A 20,269-nucleotide genomic window follows, 5' to 3' on the forward strand; every position below is an offset into this window, starting at 1 on the left:
TTAATTGGCGACAAAGGCCTTCCTTGTGGAAATTGTAGTTCATTTTGATGAATATCATCTTTTGCAGATTTTGAGGAAGTAGACTTCTGCGCCGATCGCTGAAAAGGTTCCCAGCTATGCTAAAAACTGTTTCCAAATAGGAAAGAGGGAGAGTGGGCAGCTTAGGTATTGCAAAGCAAGATGGAACATGGGTATCCAAATTGCCTTTTTTTCCTGCCAGTTTGTAAAGGGACTGTCTGACATGTCTATTTCTATGCTGTCATTAAAATAATCCTCCACCATCCTTTGGTTGTTGATAGTAGGATCAGGTGGAGTTACAGCAGAGGTGTCATGAATTTTGGTCAATTCTTTTAGACCAGACCAGATGTCAGAATGTTGTGCTGAGCCATCTGCATCTTCCCTGGGTCTCTTGGGAAAGTTTTTTACTAGCAGCAATTGACTGAGAAACTGAAGGAGGACACACCATCCTGTAACGTAACACTTGAGCTGTCAACTTGCTCACCAGGAGCTCCTTGCATCTATTGAGATCTGGGACAGTTGGAAACAAAGAGAAGAAATAGCTTTTAAACCTAGAATCAGCATAGTCGTTAAAGTGAAGTGATCCAATTTCAAGATTTTGATAACTCTTGGATCCTGGCGAAGCGAATAAAGTACTTGATCTTCAAGTCCGACATACTTTGTGTAATTGCTTTGTTTCATCACCTCCTTCAGTTTCTCAAGCTGCTTTTCCAAAAGTCTAATTAAGGGAATCACTTAACTCAAGCTAGCAGTGTCTGAATTCACTTCACAGGTGACTACTTCAAATGGTTTCAGCACCTTGTACAACACGGAAAGTATTCTCCACTGTGCTTGAGTAGAATACATTCCCCCAATTTTCCCATTGTCACGGCTTGTGGAGTAAGCGTGGATGGCTTTTTGATGTTCCTTCATCCTCAGAAGCATATACAGGCTGGAATACCACCTTGTTACCACTTCTTGTTCAGTTGGTGGCAAGGCAAATTAAATTGTTCTTGTAGCTGTTAAAAACTCCTACATGCTGTTGCCAAATGCCAGAAATGTCCAGATATTTTACACTCCACAGACAGCATCTCCTGCACGTCCCTGTCATTTTTCAAAAAGCTCTGCACCACCAAGTTGATTGTGTGAGCAAAACAGGGAATGTGATGGAATTCACCCAGCTGTAATGCTCTCACAATATTTGTGGTGTTATCAGAAATTAGATATCCTGAGGAGAGTCCAAGCAGGATAAGCCATGTTGCAATGATATCCCTTAGTTTTTGTAACATATTGTTAGCTGTATGCCTCTTAGTGAAGCCAGTGATATATAGAGTAGCCTGCCTCTGAAAAATGTGACGTAGTTGGGTACATGCTGCTGCTGTTCCTGCTGGTGAAAGCGAATCACCAACCTAGTGGGCTGTCAAAGTCATATAATCTTTAGTTTTCCCAGTTCCGCTTGTCCATATATCTGTGGTTAAGTGTACAGTGGGTGCAATGGCATTTTGTAGCCCACTTATTACATTTTTACGAACCTACTTGTACAGGTGAGGAATAGCTTTTCTAGTAAAATGGTGACCTCAGTTAACTGTCTAAAACCAGCTGCATTAATAGTGGATATTGGACACAGATCTAATACTAGCATAGTCGCCATGACATCTTTGATTTGCTTTGTGACTCGGCGACAGTTTTCATACTTGCTTCCTCTTACAAAGGATTATTTTACAGTCAATTGTCGTAAATTACTAGTAGTCTTCTTCTTGGTCTGCTTCTGGGATGAAGATCCACTTTCACCAGCAGCAGCAGCGGGACTAACGCTCAAAAATTCTTATGAGGAATCCTGGATAGTGGAGGAGTCATCTAGCCTTACCAACTTAGATGCAGGACTAACTCCAGTCGCTACTGAGGATATTGATGAGGAAGGTGTTGTGAGTGTAGATTGCAGGTGCCGGGATTTAGCTGAAAGAAGGGACCTAGCTGATGCTGGACTGATTATTGTTATTTTTTTACCATAAGTTTCAGATTTTCCCAACAGCTTGCCATGAATTTGCTTTAAATAGTGTAACATGGATGAGGTTCCTAGATGGTTAAGGTCCCTACTTCTACTGACTGTGGCTTTACGAACAGTACAAATGGCTAGACAACTGTTGTCAGGATTTGAGTAAAAATAATTCCACACTTAAGAGGTGGATATTTTGGTCTGATGCCCAGGCATGACAATGGCATTCTTTTTATCGTGCAAGAACTGCTTCCACTGGTGCAGGACACAAACAACATCATCGTCATCTGTTACTACTCTGTCTATACTTTGTATGTGACTACAGTACCTCAGTTCCACCAGAGGTGCTGCTGTGTTGCACCTGAGCTTTACACCTCATTTGTAGGAGTTAATCTCCTACCTGATTATTACCAGCACCTGTTTCAAGGCTTCATATACCGGCCTCACTCAGTGTTCTGTGCAGTTCATTGTTTGTACTTGGCTGCTGCTTGTCTAATGTTTATACCTGTTCCAATTTGCTTTACTACTGTCTGATCTCTAATTGTGACCCCATGCCTGATTACCGGATTATGGTTGTTCACTTGTGACCCTGACCTTTGCCTGGCTACTGGATTCTGCTTGTACGCTTGTTGCCCTGACCTCTGCCTGGTCACTGGACTCAGCTAGTCCATCTGCTTCACTGGACTGCCTCGTGCCTATGGCTATCTGGAATCCTGATCCTTGCATCTTTAGTCTGATGCCTCGTGCCTCTTGGTAATTGGGTAACTTAATCTACTTGTTCCTGCATTTTGAACTGTTTTTGTTATTTGAACCACTGCTTGGAACTTGTTGCTTCATTGGACTATTCCTGCCATTCATCACACTTGTTCATACTTGTATATTGGAGTATACCTTTTAATTCTGCTAACTGAAATCAGCATATTCCATGAACTGAATGCTTGTTCACATATTTTGCCTAAATAAAGGCACTTGTTTTTTCTACTTCTGTTGCCACGTCATGAATTCACTAGGAATCATAACATCATCAACATCATGATTTGCGCCCTCGTCAGCTACTCAAATATCCCCCTCATCCTGTTGCAATTCCAAAGTGGCATCCTCAATTTGTCTATCACCGGCTGCACATGGGCTGCTCATGCACACATCTGCAGAAATGCTGAAAGGAGGCTTCTGTATGGGTACACTATCAGATAGGTCAGGATTACACATAGTACTCATGGATAGACTCTCCTCAGGGATTTGTGTAATTTCTGAATCTGAACATACAGTTTCTTCTAATGGTTTACTGTTTTCTTCCAGCTAGGCTTTTACACATAAAAGTATTTTGGTACCAGTTTTTGAGTCAGAATGATAAGGTCTTGCATCTTCATGACTGACCTTACAAGAAGATGCCTCACTGACAGTTGCAGAACTAGCACTCATAGAGAAATGCGAAGGCCTCATTCTTTCCTTGCCACTGCGTGTGTAGAATGGCATGTTGGCAATTTTATTTTTGTCTGCAGTTATCTTTGCCTTGATTACAGGTGTTTCTTTCTTTACCAAGGTAAAAGGTGTTTTTTTACATTTTTGTTTCCCTAACTTAAAATAAACACTATGCACTTTAATATAGGCTTTTGCAGATGACATAGAGGGATTACTAGCATCATGACTGGTGCCAGCAGCTGCTTGTTGCTCCTGGTCTTCTATGGACTGGTGTGAATCCATGTTGATGACACAGTACAATGTAACTGGATACTTTTAAGAACACTGCCAGCCCTATTATTTCTGTTTCAGCACTGACAACGAGCAATGGCACGTACACTGTAGACTGGCAAGAACACTGCCACCTCTCCTGTTTCTGTGCGAGCTATGGCACAGTAGAATGTGACTGGAGTCTTTTAAGAACACTGCCTGCCTTATTATTTCTCTTTCAGCACTGAACACTCCCACCTTTCCTATTTTTGAGTGAACTATGGCACAGTAAATATCACTGGAGACTGCCAGGAGCACTGCCAACCCTTATCTTTAACTTTCATTAATGACGCTGCCCAACTGCACTGGAGACTACCAAAAGCCCTGCTACCCCTTCTGTGTCTCTCTGTAAAATGGCGCTGTATCTACGTGGAGGGCGGTACTTATAGAATCCAAAACTCACAAAATCCGAAGACGCGGCGATGGCATTTTGCCTCATTTTCAGTATTAAGGTTGTGGCTCGATACTCGAATTGACGATGTTTGTGTGGGCTCGGTTTTCCTGAAACTGAGCCTGAGCATCTCTAATTTTTACACAAGTGAGGAGATGTATGTTGGTGCAATTTTGTTGATGGCCTTGTATGTTAGTAGAAGAATTTTATATCTGATTCGTTGAAAACCCAGCAACCAATGTAGATACTGACAGAGTGGCTCAGCAAAGGAAGAACGATTTGAAAGGAAGATCAATCTAGCTAGCTGCATTCAAAATAGATTGTAGAGGCTCAAGTCTGATTTTGGGAAGACCAGTAAGAAGGGAATTACAAGAATGATTATAGATATATGCAGCATGATGTAAATATAGAGTTGATGTGGGGAGAAAAAAGGATAGTTGTGAGTCAAGGATTACACTTAGGCAGCGAGCTTGTGGGGTGGGATTTATGATCATGTTGTCAACAGAAAAAGAAATGTTTACAGTTTTGTATAGTTATGTTTACCATAATATGTCTTGCTTTAGACAGCCCTGCAGGTGTACCTATGGATCAAAACACAGATGGAGAGAACCTTGTTCACACCCTTCTGTGCTTATACAGTAACCAATATTGAAAAGTACAGTTATAATCTTCTTTTTTTTTTCAGTTGGTGTTAGAGTCTTATGATGGCAAGCCTCTCGGTGGTCAGAAAGTCCACCTCACCACCTCATTCACTGGACAGACCATAAAAGAGACATTTATTACAGACTCTGCAGGGGAGGTCTCATTTCACTTGCCCACCTCAGAATGGGGCAAAAACTCTGTTACCTTGCGGGTGAGTAAGGGGGATTAAAAAAAAATGAGTGTTATAAAAAAATATTACTTTTATGGTGCAGTAAACCGTCAGCCAAGTGTCCAACCATAAGCTACAATCTCTCCTAATCTCATACCAGCAGAGTGTGTGGATGAAGGAGGGCACAGAGTGTGTGGATGAAGGAGGGCACAGAGTGTGTGGATGAAGGGGGCACAGAATGTGAGGATGAAGGAGGGCACAGAGTGTGTGGATGAAGGAGGGCACAGAGTGTGTGGATGAAGAAGGGCACAGAGTGTGTGGATGAAGGAGGGCACAGAGTGTATGGATGAAGGAGGACACAGAGTGTGTGGATGAAGGGGGCACAGAGTGTGTGGATGAAGGAGGCACAGAGTGTGTGGATGAAGGAGGGCACAGAGTGTGTGGATGAAGGAGGGCACAGAGTGTGTGGATGAAGGAGGGCACAGAGAGTATGGATGAAGGGGGCACAGAGTGAGGATGAAGGAGGGCACAGAGTGTGTGGATGAAGGAGGGCACAGAGTGTGTGGATGAAGGAGGGCACAGAGAGTATGGATGAAGGGGGCACAGAGTGAGGATGAAGGAGGGCACAGAGTGTGTGGATGAAGGGGGCACAGAGTGTGTGGATGAAGAAAGCACAGAGTGTGTGGATGAAGGAGGGCACAGAGTGTGTAGATGAAGGGGGCACAGAGTGTGTGGATGAAGGAGGGCACAGAGTGTGTAGATGAAGGGGGCACAGAGTGTGTGGATGAAGGAGGGCACAGAGTGTGTGGATGAAGGAGGGCACAGAGTGTGTGGATGAAGGAGGGCACAGAGAGTATGGATGAAGGGGGCACAGAGTGTGTGGATGAAGGAGGGCACAGAGTGTGAGGATGAAGGAGGGCACAGAGTGTGTGGATGAAGGGGGCACAGAGTGTGTGGATGAAGGAGGGCACAGAGTGTGTGGATGAAGGAGGGCACAGAGTGTGTGGATGAAGGGGGGCACAGAGTGTGTGGATGAAGGAGGGCACAGAGTGTGTGGATGAAGGGGGGCACAGAGTGTGTGGATGAAGGAGGGCACAGAGTGTGTGGATGAAGGAGGGCACAGAGTGTGTGGATGAAGGGGGCACAGAGTGTGTGGATGAAGGAGGGCACAGAGTGTGTGGATGAAGGGGGCACAGAGTGTGTGGATGAAGGAGGGCACAGACTGTGTGGATGAAGGAGGGCACAGAGTGTGAGGATGAAGGAGGGCACAGAGTGTGTGGATGAAGGAGGGCACAGAGAGTGTGAGGATGAAGGAGGGCGCAGAGTGTGAGGATGAAGGAGGGCACAGAGTGTGAGGATGAAGGAGGGCACACAGTGTGTGGATGAAGGAGGGCGCAGAGTGTGTGGATGAAGGGGGCACAGAGTGTGTGGATGAAGGAGGGCACAGAGTGTGTGGATGAAGGAGGGCACAGAGTGTGTGGATGAAGGGGGCACAGAGTGTGTGGATGAAGGAGGGCACAGAGTGTGTGGATGAAGGGGCACAGTGTGAGGATGAAGGGGCACAGAGTGTGTGGATGAAGGAGGGCACAGAGTGTGTAGATGAAGGGGGCACAGAGTGTGTGGATGAAGGAGGGCACAGAGTGTGTGGATGAAGGAGGGCACAGAGTGTGTGGATGAAGGAGGGCACAGAGAGTATGGATGAAGGGGGCACAGAGTGTGTGGATGAAGGAGGGCACAGAGTGTGAGGATGAAGGAGGGCACAGAGTGTGTGGATGAAGGGGGCACAGAGTGTGTGGATGAAGGAGGGCACAGAGTGTGTGGATGAAGGAGGGCACAGAGTGTGTGGATGAAGGGGGGCACAGAGTGTGTGGATGAAGGAGGGCACAGAGTGTGTGGATGAAGGGGGGCACAGAGTGTGTGGATGAAGGAGGGCACAGAGTGTGTGGATGAAGGAGGGCACAGAGTGTGTGGATGAAGGGGGGCACAGAGTGTGTGGATGAAGGAGGGCACAGAGTGTGTGGATGAAGGAGGGCACAGAGTGTGTGGATGAAGGGGGGCACAGAGTGTGTGGATGAAGGGGGGCACAGAGTGTGTGGATGAAGGAGGGCACAGAGTGTGTGGATGAAGGAGGGCACAGAGTGTGTGGATGAAGGAGGGCACAGAGTGTGTGGATGAAGGGGGCACAGAGTGTGTGGATGAAGGAGGGCACAGAGTGTGTGGATGAAGGGGGCACAGAGTGTGTGGATGAAGGAGGGCACAGAGTGTGTAGATGAAGGGGGCACAGAGTGTGTGGATGAAGGAGGGCACAGAGTGTGTGGATGAAGGAGGGCACAGAGGGTGAGGATGAAGGGGCACAGAGTGTGTGGATGAAGGAGGGCACAGAGTGTGTGGATGAAGGAGGGCACAGAGTGTGTGGATGAAGGGGGCACAGAGTGTGTGGATGAAGGAGGGCACAGAGTGTGTGGATGAAGGAGGGCACAGAGTGTGTGGATGAAGGAGGGCACAGAGTGTGTGGATGAAGGAGGGCACAGAGTGTGTGGAGGAAGGGGGCACAGAGTGTGTGGATGAAGGAGGGCACAGAGTGTGTGGATGAAGGAGGGCACAGAGTGTGTGGATGAAGGAGGGCACAGAGTGTGTGGATGAAGGGGCACAGTGTGAGGATGAAGGGGCACAGAGTGTGTGGATGAAGGAGGGCACAGAGTGTGTGGATGAAGGAGGGCACAGAGTGTGAGGATGAAGGAGGGCACAGAGTGTGTGGATGAAGGAGAGCACAGAGTGTGTGGATGAAGGAGGGCACAGAGTGTGTGGATGAAGGAGGGCACAGAGAGTATGGATGAAGGGGCACAGAGTGTGTGGATGAAGGAGGGCACAGAGTGTGTGGATGAAGGAGGGCACAGAGTGTGTGGATGAAGGGGCACAGTGTGAGGATGAAGGGGCACAGAGTGTGTGGATGAAGGAGGGCACAGAGTGTGTGGATGAAGGGGCACAGTGTGAGGATGAAGGGGCACAGTGTGATTGTGAAGGGACACAGTGTGATGATTTTTGTACATGTTGCTGTTTTATTTTGTTCGATCTCATTCCTCTTAGTATTAGCTGTAAATTCTTCTTTGACAGAAAAATAATTGAAAAATATATATAAAAATATTATTTTCACTTGGATTTATGTGTATTATATTTGCAAACAACTTTTGCATCAGCTATTTCTGTCCTGACCTAAATACTTATTACGTTATTTTGACCCAACTACTTATAAAAACGGTACTGCTCGGTAATTATTTTGGAGGGGTGCCTTGAAAACATTATGGAGACTCTGAAACGGAAAAAGTTTGGGAACCACTACTATATAGCGTACCTCGGCACTCTACCTAGCAGTTCAAAAAAATTATAAAAATATTTAAACTTAAGTAATTTAGACCACACCATCTGTCAGCCAATCCTAAAGGTCCTAAATCCTTTATATATACAAAGAAACAAAAATGATAGAGCCTGGTAGGTGTGTTGTATACTGTATGGTAATGGTAATCAAGTTAATACAATATGCTACTTAAAAATAATTAAGTGTAATAATTAGCAGAATTTATGAGCAAAGGTATGGCCCCAATACAATAAAGTGATAAAAGAAAGCTGCATTTAGAAGCCCTTCTAAGTACTAGTAGATGCATTGTAATGGAATAAAACAGAGCATTCATACTACCATATGTCTCTTCTCTCACTGATCAGAGACAAGCAGTTCTTTATGGATTTACATCTGGACCATAAATCAGGTTATACATGTCTACAACAGTGTGTGTCCTCCTGGGTTATGGAGATGCAGGAGATGTTTCTCACGAGGTCACGTTAGAGGTGGTAATGGTTTATGAAGAAAGCTATCCTTAGCCACCAAAACAAATATAGCCTGGAATATGAGATCGACTGTCTAATGCAAAGCTGATGTTTTTGTCTGTGAAACTGGGAACGTTAAGAAACTTTGTGTAGAATATTTGGATTTACTGACAGCATTTTATCATTTTACTCATTGTTTTTTATTTTATAGTCTGGAAAGTGACCAAGTCATTTCCCAGCATTCCAGTGTGTTTGATCCATGTACTTGTACAAAGTCAAATCTCTAATATCATCATTATCCTTCCTTATCAGTCTACAATGTCTGTATTTCAGGCCACCTCTGAAGAAACTAATGAAAGTTATGACTATAATAAAATCTCAGTTCGATACGGCCAAAGCAGACTCTATCTGAAGGACATACATGTGGAGGCGAAGGACTCTGTGTACATCTGCCCGGTTAAGAGCTCAGCACAGCGCGACCAGGATGTGATGGTGACTGTGAATTATACCTTTGAAGAGAAAGACAACAGGGACATTTTCTATCTGGTAATAAAAATAATGTACATGTGACTGCCACAACAATACATAGTAACGTAGTATCATAGTTGATGAGGGTAAAAAAAACCACCAGTCCTTCATGTTCAACCTAGTTGGATCTCCTGCGATCCCTCCCTTATATTTAAAATTGATCCAGATAAAGCAACCGCCAATCTGTTTCAATCGTGAAAATCCCTCCTGACCCAACATTGCAGTTCCTTTTTTCCCCGGATCCACTAGTAATCTTCATTTTAATTAACGGTCGTAACTCTGGATACTCTTTTCTGCTAAAAATGTGTCTAACCCTTTCTTAAACATATCTGAATTCATAATTCTGCCATCACAACTATCTATGGCAATGAATTCCATGTTTTGACTGCCCTTACTGTAAAGAACCCCTTCCTTTTGCTGGTTGTGAAACTTCCTCTCCTGTAACCTTAGGGGGTGACCGCGTGTCCTGTGTACAGTTCTTGAGGTAAAAAGTTCCCATGAAGTTCTCTGTATTGACCCTTAATGTATTTGTACATAGTAATTATATCTCCTCTTAGACGCCTCTTTTCTAAAGTAAACATTCCTAAACTGGCTAACCTTTCCTCATAACTTAATGACTCCATAACCTTTATTAATTTTGTCGCCCTTCTCTGAACCCTTTCTAGTTCCAAAATATATTTTCTATAGAGTGGTGCCCAGGACTGTACTGCATATTCAAGATGAGGTCTTACCAACAACTTATATAGACCTATATTGTCTTTTTTAATTCTTTTGCAGTTTATATACTTAAAATACTTTTTAAGGTTTGTTTTACTTTCTTTTGCTATTTGTTTTTCATTTTCTAATATAGCCAATCTATTTTTCTTTTTGCATGTTTTTTAGCATTCCTTGTAGATACAGAAGGACTCCTCAGTCCCTTCAGACTTAAACAGCTTAAATGCACACTTCTTTCTTTTCATTTGTTCCCTTACCTTTTTATTTAATAGATTTAGGGTGTAAACTTCTGTTTGGTTTTACTGCACATGCATACAATGTGGGGATTATAGTATAGTGTACGCTGCAGTTACAGCCCCAGGGGCATACAAGTGTTACCATAGTACAGTAGGTGCGTCGGAGACCTTGTGCCATCGCAGATAACCTTCTGACACCATGTAGAGCTGTCTGAGTTCAAATCAAAAGCAGAGGCTGGAGAGCTGTGAAAACATGTCTTTACTATGTGGTATATACTGAGAACTGAAAATGGCTGCCAGGTATTTCCGGTCAGCCAGCACTTCCTTGTTGGCAAGTAGATGGTAGTGATGTCATTTCCATCAAACACATTTAGCAGACATCCTTTTTTTATAGAACAAAGTGACAATCAATAGGTGTGTGCGCACAAGACAATGTGACAGGTGTTGGATGTGGGAACAGTGTGCAAGGGAAAAGACACATGAAATGGTAATGCTGAAAGTTACATAACAAAGTCCTAGAATTTAGTATTAGCCCTGGAGATTCTACCATACCTCGTGATGAAGAAAGGGGATAGTGATGTGTGCTGTGTTGAACAGAGCTCACTATTGGTCATGGGTATAGCACTGTCCTGCATTGCAATAGATGCTTCTTCAGAGGACCCATAGTCCACATTAATAGGTGTTCTGAGACTCTCAGGCAGTATTCCGTGGGATGGGGGTGCTGGCTCACACACCCCTAAGAGGTAACGCCTGTTGCCCTCATACAAAGCACCGTCGAATTGCACCACGTAGCTGTTAGGTCTATTGGATGATCCTTGCACAGTTCTGACTCTAGAAAAAGCGAATCCATCTCGCTCTAGGGTTATGACTTCCTCATCATCTGTACCTTAAGATTATATATAATTATGTAGGTAATTCAACATGAGGGGGTGCTCTCTCAACCAAAAATTGTATCAAGACAAAAATTGGTGAAACAAGTCACCTAAGAAAGGTTGTTGAATTATGGTCATCATTAAGGTCGGCGAATATTAAAATAAAGAAGTGATGAAAAATGAAAGATAAGCGATAAAGATAATTAAAAATACCCTTCCGGGAAGCCGGTAGTCATATAGTTGTGACACTTGTAGTTAATTGGGAAAAATGCCCATTGCTATAGACACTGTATCATTAAATAACACAATTTATTGAAATTTAATTTCATTCATTCCATATATTCATTGATACACTGTGTCAATTCTCACATATAGTTAGCAAAATGTGTCCACTCTGGATTTAAGTAACAGCAGTTCTTATAGAAATGCGCTTATTGGGGTTACAATTTTTAATACCACTGAGATGTTAAGATCTGACACAGATATTCAGGGGAGCTTGGAGTCTATATATATAGTCCCAGTAGTCAGTTCTGACTCTATCAAACACGACTGGGGTCTGGATGTGGACGGTCTGCCCTGTGGACAGCGGTCTCAATTGATAAGAGGTGTGGTCGTGATTGGCTTTGAATCATAACCTAGACTTCTCCAGAGCACTCTGCACTTTGATCTCAATGGTTGGTGTAAGCTTGGCTTTAGCAGTGGGAATGATAGTGCAAGTGCGCCTGGACAGAAGGCATTGAGGAGAAGGGAGCTCATGCCTTGGGGTAATTCTCAAATTAAGGAGTGCCATGAATATGTTTGAACCTTCTCTGTAGCATTAGCTTAACAGGTGCTTGGCAGAACTTAATGCCCTTTCTGCTAGTCCATTTTATTGTAGATATCACTGACTGCTAGTGACATGTGAGATGTCCCATTCATCAGTGAAGGACTGGAACTCACCACTCATGAACTGCATGGCGTTGTCAGTGAGCAGCTTGCGTGGTATACCCTATGAGTAGAGAAGCGTCTTTTCATTTTGTTTATGACTGTGGCACTTGTCAGTTTAGGAAGATGGTCTATCTCGAATCAACCGGAATAGGATTCCACTAATGATTCTTTCCCCCTCCACACAAAAAGATCTGCAGCAATGATAGACCAAGGGAGGTCAGGTACCTCATGGAGAGTGAATGGTTCTTTGTCATGAAGGGGCTGTAGAGCATCGCAGGGGGCACAAGCAGAGACTACCCGCTCAATGTCAGCAGCCATAGAGGGCCGATACAATGCATAATTAGGCCGTCGCAAGGTGGTCTCCCGCTTGGGGTGCCCCTGATGGGCCTGCTGGGCATAAAATATTTGAAGAGCATATGGGATTAAAAAACGCTGACCACACAAGATGATGCCCTCTGAAATAGTCAACTCATCCCGGAAAGCAAAGCATGACTTGAGGTAACGAGGCAGTTCCCTAGAGGAAGACAGCCAACCATGCAGGACGACACGCGACAACCATTGGCAAAGGTCATCCCTGAGTGTAACATCACTCAGGTCTTCCATGTGCTGGGTGGAGAGGACATCAAACTCCATAATATCCATGTCATCGTCAGCATCAGAGACACCTGAGTCTGGAAGGTGAGCATGTGATAAAGTGTCAGCTACATAGACGTCCTTCCCATGCTTGTACACTACATCGAGATGGTATCTTTAGAGCTTGAGCATGAATCACTGGATACGTGCCGAAGCAGTGTGCATAGGGTTGCGGGGATTAGTCATCAGTGGTTGGTGATCTGTTTCAACCACCACTGGATGTCCATTGATGGACTCATGGAACTTTTGACAGGCAAAGACAAGGGCAAGCAGTTCCTTTTCAATCTGAGTGTATGGTGACTCAGTGTTTTGTAAGGACTCTGGACCCAAACTGATGGGTTTGTTGCACTGCAAACAGAAAGCACCAAGACCATGCTGGGAAGAATTAGCAGAGATGACCACAGAAACATGTACATCAAAGAACTGGAGCACTGGGCTAGAAGTGATCATAACCATGAGGAGAGCAATAGCATCAACATGACAGTCCAACCAACACCATTCAATGTCATTGTGTTAAAGCTGGCAGAACAGAGCTATGACGTCACTGTAGTGAGGAAAAAATTTTGAACGGCAATTTGTCATACCTAGAAATCGCTGCAAACTGAGCTTGTCTGTGGGGTTGGCCATTTGCTGGATGGCCCATATCTTGGCTGGATGCGGCTTGACACCCTCTGAGGTTAGAAGGTGGCCACCATATGGGACCTCAGTAACTCTGAAACGACACTTGTCAGGGTTTAACCGCATGTTGATTTCACAAATCTTTGCAGGGGTGCATGCTATGTTTCTCCATGGTGCGACCCACACAAGTATGTCGTCAATGATGGTTTCACAAGGGTATCCCTCAAAGAGGTGTTCCATGCTGTGTTGGAACACTTCACTGACAGTACAGATGCCATAGGGCATTCGGAGGAAGGCATGCCTGCCCAGAGGTGTCATAAATGTATTGAGTAAGGATGACTCCTTGTCCAATGTGATTTACCAGAACCCGCACTTGGCATCCAGAGTGGTGAATATCTTTGCATTTGGCATATCTGCAATGACTTGCTCCACGGTCCTGAGGGGGTCATGCAGTCTCATCAGAGCTTTATTCAGATGCTCAGGGTAAATGCTGGTGCGTACTGAGCCATCCTTTTTAACTGCAGCAACTATGGCTGACATCCACGAGGTGCTTTCTACTACTGGAGCAATGACTCCTAATAAAGTCATACAAATTATTTCTGTTATCACCTTATCTTTCATGGCCACAGGCACCATCCTGGGAGCACACATTGTAGGAGGAACAGTCTCATCAACATGTATGTGATAAGTGACAGGGAGATTTCCAATGGTCTCGCAATCGAACAGATCAGCAAAGTCTCCTAACTCTAGAATATTTTGTTGCAGCACGAAAATGTCAGCACTTAAAATTATTAACCTCAGCTTTATACTGTCTGACACACTTAGCAAAAGTTTGACATTACTATCCTTAATATGAAACTGCAGCTGGACACCTGTGGACTGAAACGTGGCCATACCCACAGTCTTGATTATCTGGCCACCGTAAGCAGTTAGATTCACTGTGTGAGAACAGTCAATAGGTGTCTTGGGGTTTGTACACTGGAGGAGTTCCCCTGACAGGACATTGCATTTGGCACCAGTGTCAGTTTTCATTTTTATGGCGTTATTTGTCTCCTTACCAACTATGGTGGTAAATATTTCACCCTTTTCAGCCCTGAGGTCATCACTCTCAAAGTGAAGACTGGTGACAGGATTGTTTTCTGGCGGTGTATCTACCGTATGGAGTCGTTGCGGCGGGCTGCTGGAACGTGCACTGTAGTGTTGTCTGTCATCAGCTTTGGGCTTGGACCTGCACCAGCGAGCAAAGTGATTTTGTTTACCGCAGGCCTTGCAGTGTTTATTGAAAGCAGGACATCTGTGACGTTCATAGGAATGGCGACCGCCGCAATTCACACAGCGTGTTTGTTGCTGCTCGTGTTGCTCGAGGTTACATATATCAGCTTTATCTACAGCTTCAGCACCAGCTAAATTGAGCAGGGTGTATGCCTGTACCTTTATTGATTTGTCTGAGAGTCCAGCACAGCAGTATACACACAATTACTTCTTGAATTTGAGCCATGCGTTGTCAAAAACAAGTGGATCTATGTGTCAGAGACCTTGTGCCATCGCAGCCAACCTTCTGACACCATGTACTACTTTCTGAGTTCAAATCAAAAGCAGAGGCTGGAGAGCTGTGAAAACATGTCTTTACTGTGTGGTATATACTGAGAACAGGGTTGCCAACTCTGAGATGAAAAACAAGCCCAAAACAAGCCCAAACCAATCCTAAAAATCCCAAAAAAAGCCCAACTTACAGGGGATTGTCCTTTTCTATAACACTAATTTCTACACTGAATCTCCATTTAAAAGACCTTTATAAACACAAGAGGACACATTTATACACTGATATGGCAAATAAAAAAGCAAATGCTATAATTTAGGACACTGGTCTGTCTATACCACACAGCCCCATGATATAACAGTATAAAATAGGGCCCTGAAAGCAGTCTTCTGACATGAGCAGATTACTGAATGGAAGGGGAGGGTGTTATATAGCAGTGTTACCTGCTATAAGTGCAGCGATCGTGTGTCTGTCACACCACTTATTTCATTAGGTTGCTGTAGATCTGTCTTCCTGTGATTTATTCCATATCCTCCTCTGACTCCACCCACCCACAAGGCACCACTTCATTGGAGGATGTCGCTGCACAACCCGCCCACAAAAAAACCCTGAATACACCAATCACAAAATAGTAACAGAGGGAAAAAACAACCAAAAAAACCCCGATTATGCAGCCTAAGGACTTGGAGAACGTCTCCAAGCCCAAAAAGAAGTTACCCGCGTCAGTGGAAAAAAACCTGCAACTTCACAAAAAAAGAAGCCCAATTCCACTTGTTATAAGCGGAATTGGCAACTATGACTGAGAATTGAAGATGGCTGCCAGGTATTTCCTGTCAGCCAGCACTTCCTGGTTGGCAAGGGGATGGCAATGATGTCACTTCCATCAAACATATATAGCATGCACCTACACGTGCGCGTGTAAAGGCGTGGCCTATTATGAGTATCTTGGAGGCCTTGTCTAATGATACATGTTGATGATGATGACCATCACGAATATTATTATAAGTGTAAAAAAAGAAAAGATAATTAAATTGAAAAAGAAAAACATGTCCCACAAAGCCCTGACAGTCATACACTGCTTAAGAACGGTTGCGTTTGTAGAACTATAAGTGACAGCATGCCCGTAAATGGCAGTGGCTGTCAGAGCATGCTGGTGACAATATGCCCTGGAGTAGAGGGTCCGCTGGAACCTGTAGTTCTACAGAGTAAACTAGTAAATACATTTGTTACACCATAGCAAAAAATACTTTAATATTAATTGCATTCATGCTATTCCCTTTTTGTCATTTTATTGCATTCCTATATCCTTAGGTATTCTCTTTTCTTCTTTCCTGAAGCATTCCGAGGGTTAAAAAATTATGACGTATTTAGTATGTGGCTGCATCAAGATACGTTTAAAGTGCATAGAGATACTAAGCGTGTCTTCATTCAGTCACATTCAACAATTTTGCAGCCAAATATTTACATTTAAGATTGGCCAAACCTCATTACTACACAATTAACCAAAATACAGTAAAAAACATGTTGTGAAGATCCTTTTTATGTTGAAGTTACTAACCCAAAAAAATTTTTGTCAGTGTTTGTACAAAGTGATGTTTACTGACACTTTGTGGGAAAGTTACTAAATGTGCTGTAATTTTTGTTTAAATTTTTTACTGTTTGGTAACCGTCAGATTTAATTAATGTCAAACCAATCCCAAAATCGCATGTCGCAAGCTGCACTGTTTTAAACCACTCTTTAAATTGCAGGTATACAAACCATATCAGGGGCGCACACAGGATTTTTAGGGGGGTTTCCACGCAAAACCCCCCCAAAAAAAACAGTGAGAGAGCTGCTGCGCATGTGCCCGTTTCGGCAGCACTGTACTATACAACAGCCGCGGCGCTGTCAAAGAAGCGTACGCGGCGGAGCTGTATACAATACAGCACCGCCGCGGACGTTTCTTTGACAGCGCCGCAGCTGCTGTATAGTACAGTGCCGCTATGTGGGGCACTTCGTTAGCGGAGGGGGGGGTTTCTGGAGACCCAGAAACCCTTCCTCTATGAGCTGTCTGGGGGGGCAGAAAAAAACGATCAATAATCTGTTCCTGTCTCTATGTTTCTCCGTATCTCTGACCCCATCCACACATCCATGCTCTCTCTTCCAGGTCCTGGCTAATGGTAAAATCACATATGAAGGCAAGAAGACCGTGGAAGGAATAGATACAGACTGTACGTTCTCCCCACAACCTGGGATTCGGTGATAAATCTCCTGCGTATTCTTCTGTAAATTATTTCATTTTCTCCCGCTATTCAGCCCTCTCCGGCTCAGTGGAATTCTCCATCCCAGTCCGGAATATCTCACCATCAGGAAAGCTGCTGGTTTTCACTATGTCTAAGTCAGGTGGAGTAGCTGCAGATACCACGACTGCCCAAGTGACTCCGTTTCTGAATCATGAGGCGAGTGTCTCCATCCATTGTTTACCAAGAGCAGAGTCAATGCTGCGTAATAGCAGATATTCATTTTTACTGAACAACTTTACAGTGTGTCCTTGTGTGTCCTTGTGTGTCCTTGTGTGTCCTCAGAGCCGGATTTAGACCTCATGGTGCCCTAGGCAAGTTATTGGTTTGGGCCCCCCCCCCATGGTCCCCACACGCACCCCCCCAGCCCCCCACACTCACCCCCCCTGTCCAACACACGCCCCCCCAGCCCCCCCACACCCCCCGCCTCCCTGAAACAACCCATAGCACTATATTTTTTTTAGCATAGCATATACTCCTATAGTTAAGTAGAAGGTTAAACTATGTGCCGCCGCACATCACGCTGCTCCTCCTGCATCGCCATGCGGCCCCTCATTATTGTCCCTCTCATCACACTGTGCCCTCCTTTATCATTACACTGCATCACACTGTGGTCCCTCATTACTGTCCCTTTCATCACACTGTGCCCTCCTTTATCATTACACTGCATCACACTGCGGCCCCTCATTACTGTCCCTCTCATCACACTGTGCCCTCCTTTATCATTACACTGCATCACACTGTGGTCCCTCATTACTGTCCCTCTCATCACACTGTGCCCACCTTTATCATTACACTGCATCACACTGTGGCCCCTCATTACTGTCCCTCTCATCACACTGTGCTCTCCTTTATCATTACACTGCATCACACTGTGGTCCCTCATTACTGTCCCTCTCATCACACTGTGCTCTCCTTTATCATTACACTGCATCACACTGTGGTCCCTCATTACTGTCCCTCTCATCACACTGTGCTCTCCTTTATCATTACACTGCATCACACTGTGGCCCCTCATTACTGTCCCTCTCATCACACTGTGCCCTCCTTTATCATTACACTACATCACACTGTGGTCCCTCATTACTGTCCCTCTCATCACACTGTGCCCTCCTTTATCATTACACTGCATCACACTGCGGCCCCTCATTACTGTCCCTTTCATCACACCGTGCCCTCCTTTATCATTACACTGCATCACACTGTGGTCCCTCATTACTGTACCTCTCATCACACTGTGCTCTCCTTTATCATTACACTGCATCACACTGTGGTCCCTTATTACTGTCCCTCTCATCACACTGTGCCCTCCTTTATCATTACACTACATCACACTGTGGTCCCTCATTACTGTCCCTCTCATCACACTGTGCCCTCCTTTATCATTACACTGCATCACACTGTGGTCCCAGCAGTTAAAGAATAATGTCCATGGACCCCGTATTTTGTCAAAGGATCTACCAGAATTTTGAATTATACTGGTCATATGCTCCATACGGTGATTATTAAGCTCAGTGGTCAAAGTAGAAGTTTAGAAGTGGCGGTATGAAAAATGTAATGGGAATGTAATCAAGTGAATGGAATTTTATTATTTTACAATGAAGGCAGTATCAGAAGTAACGGTATGGCCGACTACCATATACACCCCACTTCCACCACTGCTTACCTTTCAGTTCACACAAATTGTACTTTATGATTAACACCTAAGTTTAGTTAAAGATAATTAACATGTCAAGAAACTGTAGTTCAGGGTTAGTAAGCCCAGTAATGAAGAAACAGCAGTCTCCTATCACTACCACATCATAGACCGTCCCCACTACAGTTACTGACTGCAGCCCTCTACCTACAGAAACATGAAAAACTGCTGGAATGTAATAATCATGTTAATATGTCAGTCTTCTGCATGAGTCCCATAGTGCAACATTTAAACAAGTCAGATCTCCTCATAATATAAATCCCACCAGATTCAGGATAGTTGGCAGACTGTGCTGCTCTCTCCTACCTGTTCTCGTCACTTTCATCACTTGTGGCTGCTGTGTCTTTAGATTAGTTGCTGCTTGTCTGGATCCTGGAATGTTGGAGACCCTATTTGGGAAAAAAAATGGGTACATGAAAATTAGTGAACTCCAACCAGCCCCAGTGTTAAATCAATATAGCCCCCACATTTTATAAGTAGGCCTCCCTCCAACCAGAACATTACATTAATAGTGTTACCATTTAAAAAATAAACCTATTTCCCTCCCACAAACAGCCCCTCACACACACACATAATATAAATACACTGCCGCCCCCCCCCACACACACACACACAGTGGCCCCTCACACACACATAATACACACACACAGTGGCCCCTCACACACACATAATACACACAGACAATGGCCTCTCACACACATATAATACACACAGACAATGGCCCCTCACACACACATAATACACACAGACAATGGCCCCTCACACACACATAATACACACAGAAAATGGCCCCTCACACACACATAATACAAACAGACAATGGCCCCTCACACACACACATAATACACACAGACAATGGCCCCTCACACACATAATACACACAGACAATGGCCCCTCACACACACATAATATACACAGACAATGGCCCCTCACACATAATACATACACATATACACACACACACACACACTATTAATATACTACCCTACCCCTCCCCCAACTTACCTTTTTACATCTAGGAGCTGTGCAGTCTTCTGTGCATCCCCTTCACACATGGGACGGCACCTGTCATGTGGTGCACGTCCCATGTGACACACATCAGGCCGCACAGAGGAGGGAGGGTGGAGACCAGCCTCCACAGTAGCCCCTCCCCAGTCTCATGGAACCCGCCCCCCTCCCCCGACTCAACCCCCCCCCCCACCCGGGGGGGGCGGGGTGCCGCGAGTCGGGGGAGGGGCCAAATTTTTTTTTCTCTTGTACCCCCCAGCTGGGCCCCCCGAGAACCGCTAGGCACTAGGCAGGTGCCTAGGTTGCCTAGTGGTAAATCCGGCCCTGTGTGTCCTTGTGTGTTCTTGTGAGCGTTTGATGTCCAGGCCTACATGGTATGATACCATATCTACATGGTATGAGATATGCTCACACTTATAGGACATACTAAGGTGTGTTCTTACCTTGGCTGGATATAGTCATTATTTAA

The 20,269-nt window shown here is 44.6% G+C and overlaps 1 protein-coding gene across 4 annotated transcripts in view; it reads left to right on the top strand.

Annotated features, from left to right (window-relative positions):
* LOC142160711 (alpha-2-macroglobulin-like protein 1) overlaps window positions 1-20,269 on the top strand; it is a 138,239-nt gene that overhangs the window by 50,214 nt on the left and 67,756 nt on the right. For all 4 annotated transcript variants that reach the window (XM_075215594.1, XM_075215592.1, XM_075215593.1 and 1 more), the window contains exons 13-16: window positions 4,801-4,968; window positions 9,082-9,294; window positions 16,964-17,027; window positions 17,113-17,255. In XM_075215594.1, the coding sequence (XP_075071695.1) occupies window positions 4,801-4,968; window positions 9,082-9,294; window positions 16,964-17,027; window positions 17,113-17,255 (588 nt within the window). The remainder of the gene's footprint in view (window positions 1-4,800; window positions 4,969-9,081; window positions 9,295-16,963; window positions 17,028-17,112; window positions 17,256-20,269) is intronic.

Source organism: Mixophyes fleayi, chromosome 6 (genome assembly GCF_038048845.1).
Source record: "Mixophyes fleayi isolate aMixFle1 chromosome 6, aMixFle1.hap1, whole genome shotgun sequence".
NCBI lineage: Eukaryota > Metazoa > Chordata > Amphibia > Anura > Limnodynastidae > Mixophyes > Mixophyes fleayi.